Genomic DNA, 19,907 nt, shown 5'->3' with positions numbered 1-19,907 from the left:
TCTGACTGCACACACTTGTGTTGTTTTTCTGCTTCTAACCAGCCGAGCGTTTCCACCAATCGGAGCCACAGTGCAGCCTCCTGCTCACCAGTCTGTCACTCAGAGCATGCCACATGGATCTGACTGCAGGTCGTTGAAACATGAATATTAGAGTGTGCAGCTGCTCAGTGAGCAGATTGTGACAGTTAATGTGACCACAGAACACCTGCAGGACTCACACTTTAAAATAACAAGGTGTAAGTTCATGAGCCGAAACAGATGAAAGTGTTTTTATATTTAATCAACATTGATGTAGATTTCAGCTGTTTATCGTAAAGAAACTGACAAACAGTCTCTGACTGAAGCTTCGTGATTGTGTGGGAATATCAGGCACAGCGTTAGATTGGTTCACATCATCTCTTGCTGACAGATCTTTTACTGTCTCTATTGGGGAATTTGTGTGTGACTCCTCTCCCCTATCTTGTGGGGTACCACAGGGCTCAGTCCTGGGGCCGTTGCTATTTTCCCTCTACTTGCTGCCCCTTGGTCAGATTCTAAAACGTTCTAATGGAGCATATCATTTATATGCAGATGATATTCAGCTCCACTTCTCATTATAACCCAGCGAGGCCTTCAGGTTGGCTACACTCCTAGACTGCCTAAACGCTATTCAGGACTGGACAACAAAAAATTATCTACAACTCAATGACGACAAAACTGAGGTTCTGGTTTTGCCCAAGATAAAGTAGTTCCCTTAATTATGCAAAGCATTGGGCCCCTCTCCTCTGCAGCTCACTCTAAGCTCTCCGATTTGGGAATAGTTTTTGATCACTCCACATTGTTTGACAATAATGTAAAGCAGCTAACAGGATCATGTTTTCACCACTTACATGGTGCAATCTCAGAAATGTAGTCTCAACAGCTGAGCTAGAGATGCTCTTACATGCCCTCATCTCATCGCGTATTGACTAATGTTACGCTCTTCTCACCTCACTCAGCACGCCCGCCCTCAACCGGCTAAAACAAGACTTCTCACCGGATCAAGCAAACGGTCCCACATCACTCCCGTACTGAAGTCTCTTCACTGGCTCCCTGTTGCTTATAGGATCAAGTTTAAAGTTCTCACCCTCACCTACAGAGCCCTACAAGGTCAGGCCCCAGAATATTTGGCAGAACTCATCCACCCATACTCATCAGCCCGTGCCCTAAGGTCAAACACACTTCACCTTCTGACCGTTCCTAGGACACGCCTTAAGACTTGTGATGATCGTGCTTTTGAGGCCGTAGCTCTAAGCCTGTGGAACGCCCTGCCTACATCGCTACGTTCTGCTGAGTCTTTGAGAAACCAGGTAAAAACATACCTGTTCGTACAGGCATTCGGGTTACCATGTTTCACCCAGTTATCTACCTCATGTCCTCTCCTCTTGTCCTCTACCTCGTCATCTACCTCTCCTCATGTCCTCTCCTCACGTCCTCTACCTCGTCATCTACCTCTCCTCATGTCCTCTCCTCTTGTCCTCTACCTCGTCATCTACCTCTCCTCATGTCCTCTCCTCACGTCCTCTACCTCATCATCTACCTCTCCTCATGTCCTCTCCTCACGTCCTCTACCTCGTCATCTACCTCTCCTCATGTCCTCTCCTCTTGTCCTCTACCTCGTCATCTACCTCTCCTCATGTCCTCTCCTCACGTCCTCTACCTCGTCATCTACCTCTCCTCATGTCCTCTCCTCTTGTCCTCTAACTCGTCTCATCTGTGAGAAAGAAAACTGATCATTTGTAGTTCCTCTCAAAGTGTCCTGTATTTAAAACTGTGTCTGTGATGAGCTCCTGACTGTCATGATGAGCAGACAGAACAGTGTGTGTGGTGTGCCAGCAGGGGGCGGTGTGACACACGTCTCTGCTCTGACTTCAGTCTAAAGATGAAATGCTGATGTGTAATGAAGCGTTCCTGCCTGGTGGAGGCGCTGTTGAGGCTGCAGACAGAAATATCCTTCCGAAGTGTATTTTCTGTGGCTGTGGTGTAAATCATCAGACACACCCTGCAGAGGTTTCATCTGCTGATCCCTGTGACTCTCTGAGGAAACACACGAGTCAAAATAATCTAATGATAGAAAATCAAACAGTCACAAGGGACATTTAGACTTTGTGTTTTCCCTCGTTGTTTTAGTGCTCTCACTGCAGCGAGGGATCTACCTCCTCTATCGCTGTGTAAAGACGGGCTCACCGAGTTAAAGCACAGACACTGATTAGCATGTTAGCTTGTGTAGCTAATTCTGCCAGTGCTATCCTTCCTTAATGTCGTCTCAGCCTGAGGACACTTCGGCTCTGACCTAACCTTCACCCACAGCACTTCCTGTGTTTGGACAGAGGAAGCAGGGTCAAAGGTCAGCCTGCTGCTGGTGTTCAGTCTTCAGAGGTGTGAGGATTTTATAAGTGATGATGCTGATGAAGCTTCCTGCTTGTTGAGCGTTTGGGTCTTCTCTCTCTGCAGCAGTTTTCTGTTTGTGTGCAGCTTTTCAGCAGCGCTGCACATTCTTCATGCAGGTTGATCGTACACAGCTGAGTCTCATCAGAGTTACTGTGTTTCAGCCAACTGTGTGCACCCTTAAGGGCTTCATGCAACAGGCAGTCAGAGCGATATGTGAGGTCACACGCCGTTTCCATCACCTGGTTTAATGTGAACTTTAAATATGTGCATAAAAGAAATACGAGAAACCAAGCAGCCTCCATCAGGGCTGCGAAATGAAGCCGAAGCTGGAGTCCCAAAGCTGCAGTTCCTCTGGTGTCCACTTGAGGCTGCCTCCAGCAGTGAGTCAGTCCCCATAGAGCCCCATGTTAAACTTTACAGCAGAAATAAACATGTTTACAGCCTGGTACAAAAAACAGTTTGGGTCTCTATAGCTCATTTCTCTCTTCATGACAACTGTACGGGGAGAGTCTTTATACAGCTCACCTGTTTACATTATATTAAGGCTTAAAGTGATGCAGCATTAGGGGTGTGGCCTCTTTGAGTGACAGGTGGGAGCTGCTAGCTGTCTGCTAGGTGTCCCCTCAACAGTTGTACTCTGTCGAGTATATGGTTTTTCAGCAGGGTGAAGAACGAGGAAGACGCCACCATCTTTGTTAGTTTGCAGAAAAATTGTTGCTCACCTGCATAAGATCCACTTCCTTTGTGCCCCATTGGCCGGTTTGATTTTGAGTTTGGGTTTTTAGTGAAATATTGTCCATCCGAAGCTGGGTTCCCACTGCAGCAACCTTTCCCAGGGACCAGGAACCTTTGGAGGTAGTCAGTTCATTTGCACTGCATGGACCAGGGTCTAAATAAAGGGTAAGGGAACTTTATTTAACCCCCAGTCACCCCATCATAAACCCAGCTGGAGAGTAGTACTTTGTAAAGGTACAGGGACTCTGAGGGTGGAGCCTAAAGCACAGCTCATGATCCTTATTTTTACAGGCCTCTATACCTCTATGAGAACTAAGCAACAGGTGGAGGAAAATGCTACTCCGTCTGTTTAAGAAAAACACTGTAACTGCTTCTGTGTCTCTGTGTTGTGTTGCAGCGTTGGTGTTCTGATTCTTTGATGCAACTCTCCAACATGTCCAGGTTATATTTCCACTGTAAAACTCCTGCCTGTTGGGGTGTGGAGGGGTGTGTGGCTGGGAGGACACAGGGGGTGTGGCCTGGGAAGGAGGTGGGTGTGGCCTTTAGGAGGTTGGTGTTAACCCTGCGTGAGTCAGGGGCCCAGAGCTGGACTGTGGCCCTGGCTGCCTGCAGGAATTCAAATGTTTATAGAGATGTTGTTTGGTTGTTTCCAGGAGTCCAAAGACTGTATCTGGCTCTGCCTCTGAACATGCTCTGAGCCAATCACAGCTCAGTCAGACTGGCAAGGGGCGGGGCCTGTGCCCGCTGTGTGCCAGCCGCTGGCAGGAGGTCAGGAAAGAGTGAGAGCTGAAGGAGGGACTCTACTTCTCCTTTTTCTCTCCTTTCTGTTTCTGTTTCTGAGTTTCATTTCTTTCCTCCCACAGCCTGAAACGACTTCTGCTGCCAAACGTCACATTTACTGTTCACAGGTCATCCAGGTTCACGGCTGAGAGGTTGGGAAACAGAAACAGACAGCCTCAGTGTTCACACACACACACACACGCACACACACACGCACACACACAGTTCACACATAAACGAAACATTCCAATGTGAATTCTGTGTGTGTGTGTGTGTGTGTGTGCGTGTGCGTGTGCGTGTGTGTGTGTGCGTGTGCGTGTGTGTGTGTGTGTGTGAGAGAGTGTGTGCTGGCTTCCCTCTGGTGTTGTGACTTTCCTGTTGATCACGGCGTCCTCTGTGGGCTCGATAACAGCCACATGCAGGGAGGAGGAGGAGGAGGAGGAGGAGGAGGAGGAGGGTGCAGTGGGTGAGGCAGGGGGTGTGGCCGAGGTTTGCCGTCCTCCTGTCACCCCTCCCTGCGTTCCCGCCTGCAGGGAAACTCCAGCTCACTCCGACCTGAGAGACTCACTGAGAGCAGCTCGTCTTCATCGTCCTCCATCCTCTCCATCTTCACCTCCGCCCTCCTCATGGCTGACCCCTCCAAGTCCTCCCAGACGGCCAAGAACGTGGTCATTGCGCTGCTGTTGCTGTGGTCCATCATCTCGCTCATCGTCATCGTGGTGTGGTCGACGTCTCCGGACCTGAAGAGCTCGGCTCAGTGCCGCGCCGAGCTGCAGGACAAGACTGAGAAGCTGGAGGGCGTGAAGGTGGTGTGCAGGAAGGACAAGGTGGCGCTGGAAGAGCAGGTGGAGGCCGAGCGGGAGGAGCAGGCCAAGCAGAGAGCCGAGATCCTGCTGCTGCTGGGACACCTCAACGCCACCAACGTCACGCTGGAGGAGTGCCGGCAGGAAAACGTGAGTGAAGAGTTTATGATGTGGTTAGAGTACACTGTAAAAAACAACCGGACGTCAGCGCTCAAGGACAGAGTCCGTTTGTTTGACGAAAACACACGAAAGCCAGAGAAATGTTTGTGCGCATGCAAACATGAGCCCGCAGATCACACTGATAAATAAGTCATGGGAGGGTTGTTTGTAGAAAGATGAAGGACGAAGGCTGACGTTCTGGTTTCTTCTTGAATCTTTGCCATCGTGTTCGCGTGTGAAACACACGGGGGGGGGGGCACAGATTTGTGTCGTCTGGTGCATTTAAGGACACCACTCTGTAATTACCAGCCTGTTCTGACTGAGCAGGACGTAGGTTGTGATCGCAGGGATTCATTCATTCATTCATTCATTCAACACATAAACATCTAAATGACAACGCTGCACTTTTATTGGCTGTTTGGGCTCCAGTCACACTCTGATCTCACATCAGAATCAGTTTCATTTTAAAACTAACTCACCCTGAGTTTCACAAATAATCTGACTCATACTAACACACCTGAAAACACGGATCACATGACCCTCCAGGTGCACTGAGCATGTGTGTAGGTGTTCTCTCTGATAATGCAGCATGTTAGCTCTGTCTTAAACGCTGCTAGTCATGGCTGATGTTTGTTTTTGTTAAGGGTCACATGATCGGGTCTGGGTAAATCAGAGCAGGACATGTGTGAACGTGTCCTAGTTTCATCAGTCTCTATCTTTTGTACGTACACAATAAAACACGTTTTCAGACTAAATTGAGCTCAGCAGAGTTTCTAAACTTTCTGTTGACGGTTCTTTAAAAAGCGTCGCGTGGACGCTCGGTGTGAACGTAACCAACGTTTCATCTGTCTTCAGATGGACGTAGCCTTTAATGCTAACTGCTGCTAACATTGTTCTCTCTCTGTGTCAGAAATGAAATGTATGTCTTGTGTCATCAATCGTTTTTATAATCTTGGTCCAACACTAAAACACCACCTGAGAGGACACACCCTCTGAGCTGACACACACACGCGACACACACAGACAGCATCTCTGCCATCATGTTGGCGTTGTTGTGAAGCTGAGGCGAGGCGTCTCTATGAGGCTCTTCAGCAGGTCTTTGGGTCTGTGAGCTCAGCAGTTGCTAACTTTAGCTCGTAAGCTAACTAAAATCCTGTGAAATGTTGGAGTTAAAAATGGCCGAAAACTGATGAACACGACTGAGAGGCTGACAGGAGTTTGAAGTTTAAAAACAGTTAAAGCTTCATATTGAACAGACGGATCTTCCTCTGATCAGAACCCGACTCGGGTTCAGAGTTAGCACACCGACATGAAGCAGGGGGAGACCGGTCGCTGAGTCCAGAGTTCAGGAATACACCCACAGGCTGGTCCAACAAGCACAAATAAAACCTTCTGTGTGTTTAATGTGGACACAAACAGCAGGTCTGACAGCGTCACAGAGACAGGAAGTGAAGAGTGAACGTCACAATAAAAGACCCGTTAAGTCTATCTGCCCGTGTGTTACCAACTCAGCACCAAACTGATTCTGAAAATAGACTCTGTTTGAGTCCAGAGCGGCCCCACCCTCCTCACCAAAACACTAACCGCTTCCATCTGTGTCCCAAACAGCCAATAACTACGATTATTGAACCCACAGCGTCCCTGCTCTGTGCATGTGTGTGTGTGCGTGTGTGTGCGTGTGATCACAGGCCATTCTCTGTTTCCACGCTGGGACACTTCAGACTTTCCTGTTCAAACTGTAAAACTTTCTTCCAACATGTCCAGCTTCTGATTCTCAGAGCTGTTGGGTGGAAAAAGTGAGTGTTTGCCTTCTCTCCCTCCTCCCCTGACTCATTCCTGCTCTCCTCCTTCACCTCTGCTCCTCCTTCTCCCTGCTCCTCCTTCTCTCTGCTCCCTTATTTTTTCCTCTCGTGACTTTACTGTGAAGCATCCTGTGGAGCGTCAGTCTTCACTCACTGAAGGAAACTCTGAACTACTCGATTATTAATAGGAACAGAAAGTGTGCGGATACAGGAAAGTCTGCTCACAGGAATGTAGCACACTGACTGTTTGCCAACTGGTACCACATTACCCAGAATTCACTGCAATCACTGATGTGTCACTGTGCGGTTATTATGAAATCAGGAGGGAACAGAAGCTGCTCTCAGAGAGCTCTCGACATGAAGTCCTGTGAAACATCGTGTTTCGAAAGACAAATGAGCTGTCAGTCAAACACCTTCATCCTGAGGAGACGGAGACAGACAGGTGGAGAGGGAGACAGACAGACAGGTGGAGGGGGACACAGACGGACAGACAGGTGGAGGGGGACACAGACAGACAGACAGGTGGAGAGGGACACAGACAGACAGACAGGTGGAGGGGGACACAGACAGACAGACAGGTGGAGGGGGACACAGACAGACAGACAGGTGGAGAGGGACACAGACAGACAGACAGGTGGAGGGGGACACAGACAGACAGACAGACAGGTGGAGAGGGACACAGACAGACAGGTGGAGGGGGACAAAGACAGACAGACAGGTGGAGGGGGACAAAGACAGACTGACAGGTGGAGGGGGACACAGACAGACAGACAGGTGGAGAGGGACACAGACAGACAAGTGGAGAGGGAGACAGACAGACAGACAGGTGAGGGGGACACAGACAGACAGACAGGTGGAGAAGGACACAAACAGACAGACAGGTGGAAAGGGACACAGGCAGACAGACAGGTGGAGAGAGACACAGACAGGTGGAGAGGGAGACAGACAGACAGACAGACAGGTTGAAAGGGACACAGACAGACAAGTGGAGAGGGAGACAGACAGACAGACAGGTGAGGGGGACACAGACAGACAGACAGGTGGAGAGGGACACAGACAGACAGACAGGTGGAAAGGGACACAGGCAGACAGACAGGTGGAGAGAGACACAGACAGGTGGAGAGGGAGACAGACAGACAGACAGACAGACAGGTTGAAAGGGACACAGACAGACAGGTGGAGAGGGAGACAGACAGACAGTCAGGTGGAGAGGGAGACAGACAGACAGACAGGTGAGGGGGACACAGACAGACAGACAGGTGGAGAGGGACACAGACAGACAGACAGGTGGAGAGGGAGACAGACAGACAGACAGACAGACAGGTTGAAAGGGACACAGACAGACAGGTGGAGAGGGAGACAGACAGACAGTCAGGTGGAGAGGGAGACAGACGGACACAGACAGACAGGTGGAGAGGGACACAGACAGACAGACAGGTGGAAAGGGACACAGGCAGACAGACAGGTGGTAAGGGACACAGGCAGACAGACAGGTGGAGAGGGACACAGACAGACAGACAGACAGGTGGAGGGGGACACAGACAGACAGACAGGTGGAGAGGGACACAGACAGACAGGTGGAGGGGGACACAGACAGACAGACAGGTGGAGAGGGACACAGACAGACAGGTGGAGAGGGAGACAGACAGACAGGTGGAAAGGGACACAGACAGACAGGTGGAGAGGGAGACAGACAGACAGACAGATGGAGAGGGACACAGACAGACAGGTGGAGAGGGAGACAAACAGACAGACAGGTGGAGAGGGACACAGACAGACAGACAGGTGGAGAGGGACACAGACAGACAGGTGGAGGGGGACACAGACAGACAGACAGGTGGAGGGGGACACAGACAGACAGACAGGTGGAGAGGGACACAGACAGACAGGTGGAGGGGGACACAGACAGACAGACAGGTGGAGAGGGAGACAGACAGACAGACAGACAGACAGACAGACAGACAGACAGGTGGAAAGGGACACAGACAGACAGGTGGAGAGGGACACAGACAGACAGACAGGTGGAGAGGGACACAGACAGACAGGTGGAAAGGGACACAGACAGACAGACAGGTGGAGAGGGAGACAGACAGACAGGTGGAAAGGGACACAGACAGACAGGTGGAGAGGGAGACAGACAGACAGGTGGAAAGGGACACAGACAGACAGGTGGAGAGGGAGACAGACAGACAGACAGGTGGAGAAGGACACAGACAGACAGACAGGTGGAGAGGGACACAGACAGACAGGTGGAAAGGGACACAGACAGACAGACAGGTGGAGAGGGAGACAGACAGACAGGTGGAAAGGGACACAGACAGACAGGTGGAGAGGGAGACAGACAGACAGGTGGAAAGGGACACAGACAGACAGGTGGAGAGGGAGACAGACAGACAGACAGGTGGAGAAGGACACAGACAGACAGACAGGTGGAGTGGGACACAGACAGACAGGTGGACAGACGACCCCTTCAGCTCACACCTCATGATCAGTGTATGTGCGGTCATGTGATCTCCCACACCGCTGCATTCCTACAAAATAAAAGCCTTATCTGTGAGCTCTTTAACTGCTTCCACCTGCCGTTTTGACTGAATCCACCTGAGCTCAGACTCGGCTCCCGTTAACCCGTTGCATGCTGGGTAAATATGTCTCACCTTTAACGCAGCGGCCCTCCTTCTGTCAGCTGTGAAACTCCTGAAGCTCGTGTGATATTTGCAGGAGCTGTGCGACATTTTCAGGGAGGGGATTCACTCCTTTGATGTGTCTCTGTTTCGTTGAAGATGATAATTAGTGTCCACATACTTTTGTCCTTTTGTCCGTGCGCTTATGTCTTTATTTGTTCCAGGTGTCCTTGAGTCCACATTTTTAAAGTTTCCCTGATATTCTTGTCTCTGTTCGGTCCGGGAAAATCGGATTTTCGTGAGTGTTTATTCACATTTATTAGTCAAAGGCTGAGTGGCAGTTTCACTGTATCTATCAGGTCACACGTGGGCTGAGATCTGTCTCACTACAGCGCTATGAAGCCAAAACAAACAGATGTTACTGAGATTTAATGACAATAAACAGGCTGAAAGGATGCTGAGAGAACTACATCAGGATGAGTTCATGCTCTGTCAGGTCTGTCTGTGAGACCACAAGAACACTACTTTAAAATTACTGTTTTTTTAATGGAGTTTGGTGTGAGCATTTCTAATGCAGAATCTTTTTTTATGTATTCTATATTCCTCTCAAGACTCTGTGTGTGTGTCATTACTCCACCCTGTGCTCATATCGGTGTGAGGCGTTCAGGTGCAGTCGGGTTGTGTGAGGAGAAGAGTTCTGCGTGGGCAGGAAGTGTGTGTGCGTGTGTTTGTGCAAATACCGAGAACACAAAGTGATAATCTTGATGAAAATGAGCTTCACCGCTGCTTCCTGTGCATCACTTCCTGTTCAGCATCTCCAGGTGTTTGTTCAGACTCGAATCTGCAGCCAGGAAATCTAAAATGACATCAGAGTAAAAAACTACTTTCAGATTCTCAAAGACTGTATTTGTCAAGAAAATGAGTCGAGATTGTTTCAGTGATCAAACAGACACGACCTCACCTCGTCGAACATGTCCCTGAGGTCCTGGAGGAGGTTTCAGCTCGCTTTAAAAGGGCTCTGCTCCTTGAGGATGTTTGTCCAGAGGTTTGATTGGTCCTTGTTATGGTCCTAGTGGTCAAATAAGATGTTCCAGGTTTTTTTTAAGGGTTTCCCAGGAGTCCGTTTCCAAGTGTCCTTCAGGAGGTTTCAGCAGTTCAGTGGTCCTTGACAATGTTCCAGTCGCCCTTTGAGCGATTACAGAGTGAAAAGGTTTAAACATCCTTTGATTGGGTCTGAGTGATTTTGACAATGTTCCAGTTCTCCTTCAGAAGACGACAGGAGTCACTGAAGAGGTTAAATGATTTTATTCCTATAATATTTTCCACATGACGTCCAAGAGTCCTGGAGGAAAATTCGAGGAATACTTGGGGACTGAAAAGGGCTTCTTGGTTTGGTCCAATAGGTCCTGGGGGCATGTTGGGGGATGCTAGTGGATGTTCCAGGGGGTTCTTGAGGAGGTTCTCATTTATGTTCTAGAGGACGTTTTTAGGGGCTCCTATAGAAGATTTGTGTTCCTGTGGTTCTTGAATAAGTTATAGGTGTCCTGAGGCTCCTTGAGAGGGTGGTTCAGGAAGCATCAGAAGACCCTGAGATGATGTAAGGAATCCTTAGCTCTGTCCCAATCCAGCAGCCGCAGCCGTCGAAGGCCGTATTTGAAGGCCGATTGTGTCACAGCAGCGCGTCGAAGGCTCTCCCAAGTTAAAGGCTCATTCAGATGCGGCTGACAAACACGTCCTGCGTTTCCCGGGTCGCGAAGGATCCATCGGGTGCGTCTTTCGTTGCCCACCGAATCCCCGCATTGTGCGCCAATTCACACGAAATGGTGGACTTTGACGTGGCCGAGGAATAAACGTTTAACGTTTCAGCTCAGTCGAATAGCTGTGTTACACATGTCCAAGAAAAATAAAGGGGCCTTGAAACAAATGATCTCATAGGTATATAATACCTAATAACAGCTTAACTAACTCGACGTTAGTTAAGCTAGCTAGTTAGCCCACTAGCTACCTGTTGCTAGGCGACAGGTTCTCAGCTCGAGTAGGTTCTCGTGGTCCCTCAGGGAGTCGTGGAGGTTATTTGTCCGAGAGTCAAACAGAGAACCTGAAAACTAAACAGGTGTTTGAAGACGAAGATGTTTGTTTCTCAGCAGGTCGAGTCGATGTGATCCTGATCAAATCTGTGTCACAGAAGCAAAGATAGCGTTCTATTATCAGACTCTAATCTGTATTATAATGTGTGTGTGAACACTGTACACTGTTGTCACTGAACGCCCCTCAGGCATGTGTTTAAAGAGCTGTTCTAACTATAACTGCTGCGTTCAATGAAAGGAATGTTTCTAAACGTTCTCAGCGTTCAGTCTGTCCTGCTTTCAATCAGCTCTGAGAGCAGACAGTCTGGCCCGGTCTGGCACAGCACGGCCCAGCTGAGGGTCCTTCAGAGCAGGTTCATCATGCACATGTTGGTCCACATGTTGGTCCACATGTGTTCAGGCTGGAGGTTTCCTGTAGGCTGACGGGTTCATACCACAGGAGAGATAGAAGATGAACCTGGTCTGTTCATGTATTGAAGATTTCACTGTTTTTCATTTTTCCAACATCCCTGAATGCACCATGCTCCTGTGGTGACATCACAGGAAAATGACTGAAATATAAACAATAAAAACACTTTAACAGCAGAAAGAATCTCACATCATCTCATTTCTGTTAGGATGAAACTGTGATCCTCTGAGTACCGTGTGTTTGTTTGCCCTGCAGCTCGTCTTGAAGGGGAACGTCAGCGTCCTGCAGGAGGACATCGAGCAGCTGCGTCTGACGGAGGCGAACCTCACGGCTCAGCTCAGGCTGCAGGAAGGTAGGAAAAACTCCATCAGGGCCATGAAAGGAGACTTTCTCAGCGACGGTATTCTTAGCTGCATTTTCCCCCCGTTACCATGACGACCTGTGAGTCACCGTAAATAAACAACACACGCCACTGGTCAGAGAGAGAGAGAGAGAGAGAGAGAGAGAGAGTCTCCTTTTAATTATGTCAGAGGAGGAGACCACACATAAAATCTGCTCCTCACTTAAACTAAAATATGAGCTGGAAAAATAACTCCGTCCACATGTTGGGAATTCATATAATGTGATCAAATCTAATGATTGGACCACGTCTAAGAGAAGAACGTAAGAAGATAATTTCACGATAAAAGAATAAAGGTTATAAAACGAGGACAGAAAGTCAAAAGTAATTAAGGAAGCGGGAAACAAAGGCAGCAAGGAAAGGAAAGGACATATTTACTTGTTTAAAGAAAGAAAATGTAGAAAATATTTCTTAAAATAAGTAAATTCATCTGCACAGAAATCTAGAAATCTAGTCTGTCTGTCTGTCTGTCTGTCTGTCTATGAAACAGGTACGTTTGTGTGGATGTAAAGAAAAGATTTAAGAATGAATTTCCTGACACAAAGGAAAACGTGCTAAACTTTAGCCAGTGCTAGCTCTATTGTCTTGACATATAAGTGTAAAAAAAACAGCAGGTTTACGGACGGTCAAAGTCTCCTCACTAAGTGTTATAACTGTAAACTGACTTGTTACAAACACCAGGTAACAACACAAAGTAAAATACTACATACTACATACTACATACTACATACTACATACTATATACTACATGCTATATGCTATGTACTACATGCTATATACTACATGCTATATACTACATGCTATATACTACATGCTACATACTATATACTACATGCTATATACTACATGCTATATGCTATATACTACATGCTACATACTATATACTACATGCTATATACTACATGCTATATACTACATGCTACATACTATATACTACATGCTATATACTACATGCTATATGCTATATACTACATGCTACATACTATATACTACATGCTATATGCTATATACTACATGCTATATACTACATACTATATACTACATGCTACATACTATATACTACATGCTATATACTACATACTATATACTACATACTACATGCTATATACTACATGCTATATACTACATACTACATACTATATACTATATCCTATATACTATATACTACATGCTATATGCTATATACTACATGCTATATACTACATACTATATACTACATACTATATACTACATGCTATATACTACATACTATATACTACATGCTATATGCTATATACTACATGCTATATACTACATGCTATATACTACATACTATATACTACATGCTATATACTACATACTATATACTACATGCTATATACTACATGCTATATACTACATACTATATACTACATGCTATATACTACATGCTACATACTATATACTACATGCTATATACTACATGCTATATGCTATATACTACATGCTACATACTATATACTACATGCTATATGCTATATACTACATGCTATATACTACATACTATATACTACATGCTACATACTATATACTACATGCTATATACTACATACTATATACTACATACTACATGCTATATACTACATGCTATATACTGCATGCTATTTACTACATGCTATATACTAAATACTATATATTACATACTATATACTACATGCTATATACTACATGCTACATACTACATACTATATACTACATGCTATATACTGCGTTCGGCTGTAGTCTGTAGTATGGAGGAGCTTTTCAAATTCATTTTGCAGTATGCTACGCCAGGCGGAAATAAACAATAACCGCTGCTTCTTTAGCTATAGCGCCCCCTTCTGCTGGATTGCTGCTGCTGTCCATCATTTTAACTGCCGCTGTGACGTTCCAGCGCTTTGCATTGTGGGATACAGCAGGCGAGGTAGACTGGTCTGATGCACACTGGAGATTTTCTCCGAATCAGTACGACATGCGGGCATGTTTGGCATACTGCACATTTAGCTTTTGTTTGCATACTACAGACTACATTTAGGCCACATCAGGACGCACTGCATTTCAACACAGCACCTGTGATAATGTCAGGATGGCAGTGCTAGGCTAACATTAACAGCTTGCTCCACAACATGTAAACAAACTGTAGCTGGAAACGTTTGTTTTAATGTTGTTTTAACTCCTTGATTGTTCCTGAAGAGGAGCAGTTTATAAAACGAGGGAATGAAGTGAGATGATGTAAAGTGTATTTTTCTGCCTCGTTCACACAGAAGCTGTTTAAATCAGTCTGAGCTGTAGCTGTTGGAGGGAACAGGAGCCTTTGTTACATTTAAGGCGGTATTTTCCCTGACTCATCCTCTCCAGCAGCAGCAGCAGGGCGGGAACAGGAGCCTGATGGGAAGTGGAGAAAGCCTTTAATGAAGGTGACTTCCTGCCCTGAGCGCTGGGAGGGAAGAGATGACTCCCTGTGTGAGGCAGATATGAGAGAAGCATTGTGTTAAAGTGGAGCTGCTGATAAACAGCCCTCACTGTTTAATGAGAAACGGCTGGAACAGAGTCACACCTTCACAGCACACAGGTTTCTATCTGAGGAAACACTCAGGATATTACATTTAACATTATATATAACACAGAGCAGAGCCTCGACGAGCTGCTGCAGCAGGAGCACCACATGTTACAGACGGCACCAGGAGAGACCGAGCGCTGCAGAGCGCGGCATGTTACATCGATATTAGACTCCATGATCTGGGTCAATACCCGATTCTGATTGGCTGCAGAGTGTTCATTGATCCCTGACCTGGCTGAGTAAAATGAATTGGAGTCAGTGCTGAAACACCTTTACCTTATGTTTTCAGTCCTCACCTGGGAGTCAGACTCAGGATCTGTCCCCTCTCTCTGGCAGTGACCTCCCTGAGTCTGACTCTGATCCAGGAACTGATCCAGGATCTGCTCACAGCCCGCTGAGGAACAGAAAACACGAGAGCTGCAGCTGAGCTCATTCCTCTCATAACAAACAGATAAGACCCAACGCTGCCTTATAAGTTAATACATCTGAACCAAACCCTGTTCATATTCTGCTCGATTTAGTGTGCTTACCCTCCAGTGTTTTCTCAGACCTCCGGCTCAGATCACATGGTGTTCCCGCCCTCTCTTAGTTACTGTTGCTGTGTTGGAGAACTTTCAGACAACATTATCACTGCATCATATCAGGAGGTCACAGGACAACATGGCCGTTACCCAAACAGAACAAGGGTCCTTTTAATTCAGAGCATGAAACTAATGATTGGCAAAAATACTCTGAAGGAGAGTTCACTCAGCTTGTTTAACTAAACACTTTTTAAACCATAGACTGTCTGTTAAAGTGGACGTAGTCTTTAGTCTTTATAATGCTCCTCCTTCCCTCCTGATTTATCTCCTCAGTAAACATTCTCCTCATGAGTTTATGGTCTCAAGCTCAAGTCTTCTTCAACACAGCATGATGTTCATTTAGTCCGTGATGCTCACAGTCACACAGACCATGATCTCTATTTTCAGAATCTACAGAATCTACATGTAGAATCTGAAACCTGAAGCATCAGGACCGGATTAAAACAGGTTAAAGATCTGAATGTGACTCACTGTTTCTCTGTGTCTTCAGATCACATCGACACCCTGCAGGAGAACGTGACCCAGGCCACCCATCAGACCGAGGCCTGCGTCAGTCTGAGGGCGGCCGCTGAGAGCCAGATGTTAGCCGCTCAGAGTCAGAAGCGAGCCTGCGAGTCCGGACAGCAGTACCTGAAGAAACAGCTGTGAGTTCAATCTGTATTTATTCACTCTGCACACAGAGCTCCTGTCAGGATTTAGGCACAGAGTGAGAAGATGTTAATCATCTGTCAGCAGTGATTTCTGCTCAGCGACATGGAGGGGGGGTAGGCCCAGCAGCTCAGAGAGAGACCACCACAGATCCCAGTGTAGTTTTCCAGTATGGGTCATCAGTCTATCCTGACAACACGTTCATTTATTTACCTGGAACAGCAGCTGTGAACAGGGTTTCTTAAATTAGGTGTTTGTTGAATGGGGTTTGGTCTGTGTTTACTTTCATCAGCGTGGTTAGTAAAGTGATGTTACTTAGTTGTTTTGATGCAGGACAACAATTTGACCCTCTGAAACAGAGTCACATCTTTTCCACGACCACAGGATGTCTTGTGACTGCTTGTTTAAGAAATGAGAAGCTCCTCGCTGCATCAGTTAGGGTTAAAGACCTGCAACATATTAATCACTGCAGTAAACATCCAATGGACGGCTCTTACCTATCTGCAACACTGGGACAGCCTGCCTGGCTAGTCGACTGTTTAAATAATGGACCCTTAGTTTGTGGACAACCGTGTGAAAGTCTCGAGTTTGGCATTCTGGCCGTGTGACCATATTTGGACATGAGGGTGGAGCTGGACAGGAACAAGGAGTTAGCAAAGTTATTAGCTAACGTTAGCATTAACTTGTGATGTTAATTATGATGCTAATTTCTGCTAAAAACATCCAGACTCCTCAGAGTCTTTAAGAACAACCTGATGCTGAACAACACTTCTTTCTGGTAGCACCTTTTCAGTCAGGTGGCCCCGTCCTAAATCCTTCCCTGATGCACATTCCTCTCTGACTGTGTGTGTGTGTGTGTGTGTGTGTGTGTGTGTGTGTGTGTGTGTTTACAGTCTGAAGTGTAAAGTGGAGGACTCAGAGGCTCCTGAGCAGACGCAGCAGGACCCCCCCATACCGACCTCCACCTCGGCTGCCTCGCCCCTCTCTGGTATTCCTGCGCTGACGCTGCTCGTCTGCAGCGCTCTGCGTCTGATAACCTGTGAGTACCAACGCCTGCTGCTCATAATCACTCACACAGCACTGTAAATCAACACGGCGACAACCAGCAGAAACCACGGACCCTGAACGCATCGTCACACCCCAAATATTCAACATTTCATCACTTCTGACTCTAACTGAAAACATAAAAGTGTGTTCATTAGGACGCATGGAGAGGAGCCACAGTTACTCACACGACTATCTCTGAATGAAACTTTAGAAACGGATCAAACGAGACGTTTGTTTTTAAACCGTTTGCATCACAATATTTCTTCACTTGTTTCTCTAAGGTGTAAAATCACAGACAGAACGTGTTTCTGGTGGTCTGTAATTATAAACAATGAAGAGTTGAGTTAGTATGAGGAGTTAATAACAGTGAAAGATGAACAAAGTTTACAGGTTTAAAAAGGTTTGCAGAGCGCTTCAGTCTGCAGCTTCTTTAAACCAGTGAATTTACTTCAGATGTTTGTGTTGGAGTGTCCTCGAGCAGCACGCTGAGTCATCATCACCGAGTGAGCTGTGTGAGCGATCATTACATTAAGAACATATAAAACATAAAAACGGTTTGAGTCATGGAGGGACAAACAGGAAGTGACAGCGTCTCTGCATTAATGTCTTATTTCATTATAACATGAAATATATAAAATAAAAACCGTCTCTGAGATTTGATCCACATGAAACAGAACCTGGTTCAGGTGTGTTGGAGCGTCTGAGCAGCTCCACCTGCTGGTCAGAGCGGCTCACTGCAGGAGTGATGACGACAAATAAGACGAGGTGATGAAAGAGCTTCACAGGCCAGAGACAGGAGAGGACAGGAGAGGACAGGAGAGGACAAGAGAGGACACCAGAGACAGGAGAGGACAAGAGGGGACAAGAGAGGACAGGAGGGGTCAGGAGAGGACAAGAGAGGACAAGAGAGGACAGGAGGGGACAGGAGAGGACAAGAGAGGACAAAAGGGGACAGGAGAGGACAGGAGGGGACAGGAGAGGACAAGAGAGGACAAGAGAGGACAGGAGAGGACACCAGAGACAGGAGAGGACAAGAGGGGACAAGAGAGGACAAGAGAGGACAAAAGGGGACGAAAAGGGGACAAGAGAGGACAGGAGAGGACACCAGAGACAGGATAGGACAAGAGGGGACAAGAGAGGACAAAAGAGGACAAAAGGGGACAGGAGAGGACAAGAGAGGACAGGAGAGGACAAGAGAGGACAGGAGAGGACAAGAGAGGACACCAGAGACAGGAGAGGACAAGAGAGGACAGGAGAGGACAAAAGGGGACAGGAGAGGACAATAGAGGACAGGAGAGGACAGGAGAGGACACCAGAGACAGGAGAGGACAAGAGAGGACAGGAGAGGACACCAGAGACAAGAGAGGACAGGAGAGGACACCAGAGACAGGAGAGGACAGGAGAGGACAAGAGAGGACAGGAGAGGACACCAGAGACAGGAGAGGACAAGAGGGGACGAAAAGGGGACAAGAGAGGACAGGAGAGGACACCAGAGACAGGATAGGACAAGAGGGGACAAGAGAGGACAAAAGAGGACAAAAGGGGACAGGAGAGGACAATAGAGGACAGGAGAGGACAAGAGAGGACAGGAGAGGACAAGAGAGGACACCAGAGACAGGAGAGGACAAGAGAGGACAGGAGAGGACAAAAGGGGACAGGAGAGGACAATAGAGGACAGGAGAGGACAGGAGAGGACACCAGAGACAGGAGAGGACAAGAGAGGACAGGAGAGGACACCAGAGACAAGAGAGGACAGGAGAGGACACCAGAGACAGGAGAGGACAGGAGAGGACAAGAGAGGACAGGAGAGGACACCAGAGACAGGAGAGGACAAGAGGGGACAAGAGAGGACAGGAGAGGACAAGAGAGGACAAGAGAGGACACCAGAGACAGGAGAGGACAGGAGAGGACAAGAGAGGACACCAGAGACAGGAGAGAACAACGGGGGACAAGAGAGGACAGGAGAGGACAGGAGGGGACAGGAGAGGACAAGAGAGGACAAAAGGGGACAGGAGAGGACAAGAGAGGACAGGAGAGGACACCAGAGACAGGAGAGGACAAGAGGGGACAAGAGAGGACAAAAGGGGACAGGAGAGGACAATAGAGGACAGGAGAGGACAAGAGAGGACAGGAGAGGACAAGAGAGGACACCAGAGACAGGAGAGGACAAGAGAGGACAAGAGAGGACAAAAGGGGACGAAAAGGGGACAAGAGAGGACAGGAGAGGACACCAGAGACAGGATAGGACAAGAGGGGACAAGAGAGGACAAAAGAGGACAAAAGGGGACAGGAGAGGACAATAGAGGACAGGAGAGGACAAGAGAGGACAGGAGAGGACAAGAGAGGACACCAGAGACAGGAGAGGACAAGAGAGGACAGGAGAGGACAAAAGGGGACAGGAGAGGACAATAGAGGACAGGAGAGGACAGGAGAGGACACCAGAGACAGGAGAGGACAAGAGAGGACAGGAGAGGACACCAGAGACAAGAGAGGACAGGAGAGGACACCAGAGACAGGAGAGGACAGGAGAGGACAAGAGAGGACAGGAGAGGACACCAGAGACAGGAGAGGACAAGAGGGGACAAGAGAGGACAGGAGAGGACAAGAGAGGACAAGAGAGGACACCAGAGACAGGAGAGGACAGGAGAGGACAAGAGAGGACACCAGAGACAGGAGAGAACAACGGGGGACAAGAGAGGACAGGAGAGGACAAAAGGGGACAGGAGAGGACAATAGAGGACAGGAGAGGACACCAGAGACAGGAGAGGACAAGAGAGGACAGGAGAGGACAGGAGAGGACACCAGAGACAAGAGAGGACAGGAGAGGACACCAGAGACAGGAGAGGACAAAAGAGGACAGGAGAGGACA

General features: G+C 47.6%; 1 protein-coding gene across 1 annotated transcript; it reads left to right on the top strand.

Annotated features, from left to right (window-relative positions):
• The first annotated feature begins 4,408 nt into the window (after positions 1-4,408).
• On the top strand, positions 4,409-19,907 carry LOC138606793 (IgA receptor). The gene is made up of 4 exons (XM_069679241.1): positions 4,409-4,877; positions 12,061-12,157; positions 15,834-15,987; positions 16,885-19,907. Exons 1-4 carry the CDS (start codon positions 4,551-4,553, stop codon positions 17,075-17,077), a joined length of 771 nt encoding a protein of 256 aa, XP_069535342.1. The 5' UTR covers positions 4,409-4,550; the 3' UTR covers positions 17,078-19,907.

This window comes from Semicossyphus pulcher, unplaced genomic scaffold, assembly GCF_022749685.1.
Source record: "Semicossyphus pulcher isolate SPU_LCO1_2020_fin unplaced genomic scaffold, fSemPul1.0.p SCAF_37, whole genome shotgun sequence".
NCBI lineage: Eukaryota > Metazoa > Chordata > Actinopteri > Labriformes > Labridae > Semicossyphus > Semicossyphus pulcher.
The sequence above is the reverse complement of the archived record's forward strand: the minus strand, read 5'-3'. Positions and strand labels throughout refer to the sequence as shown.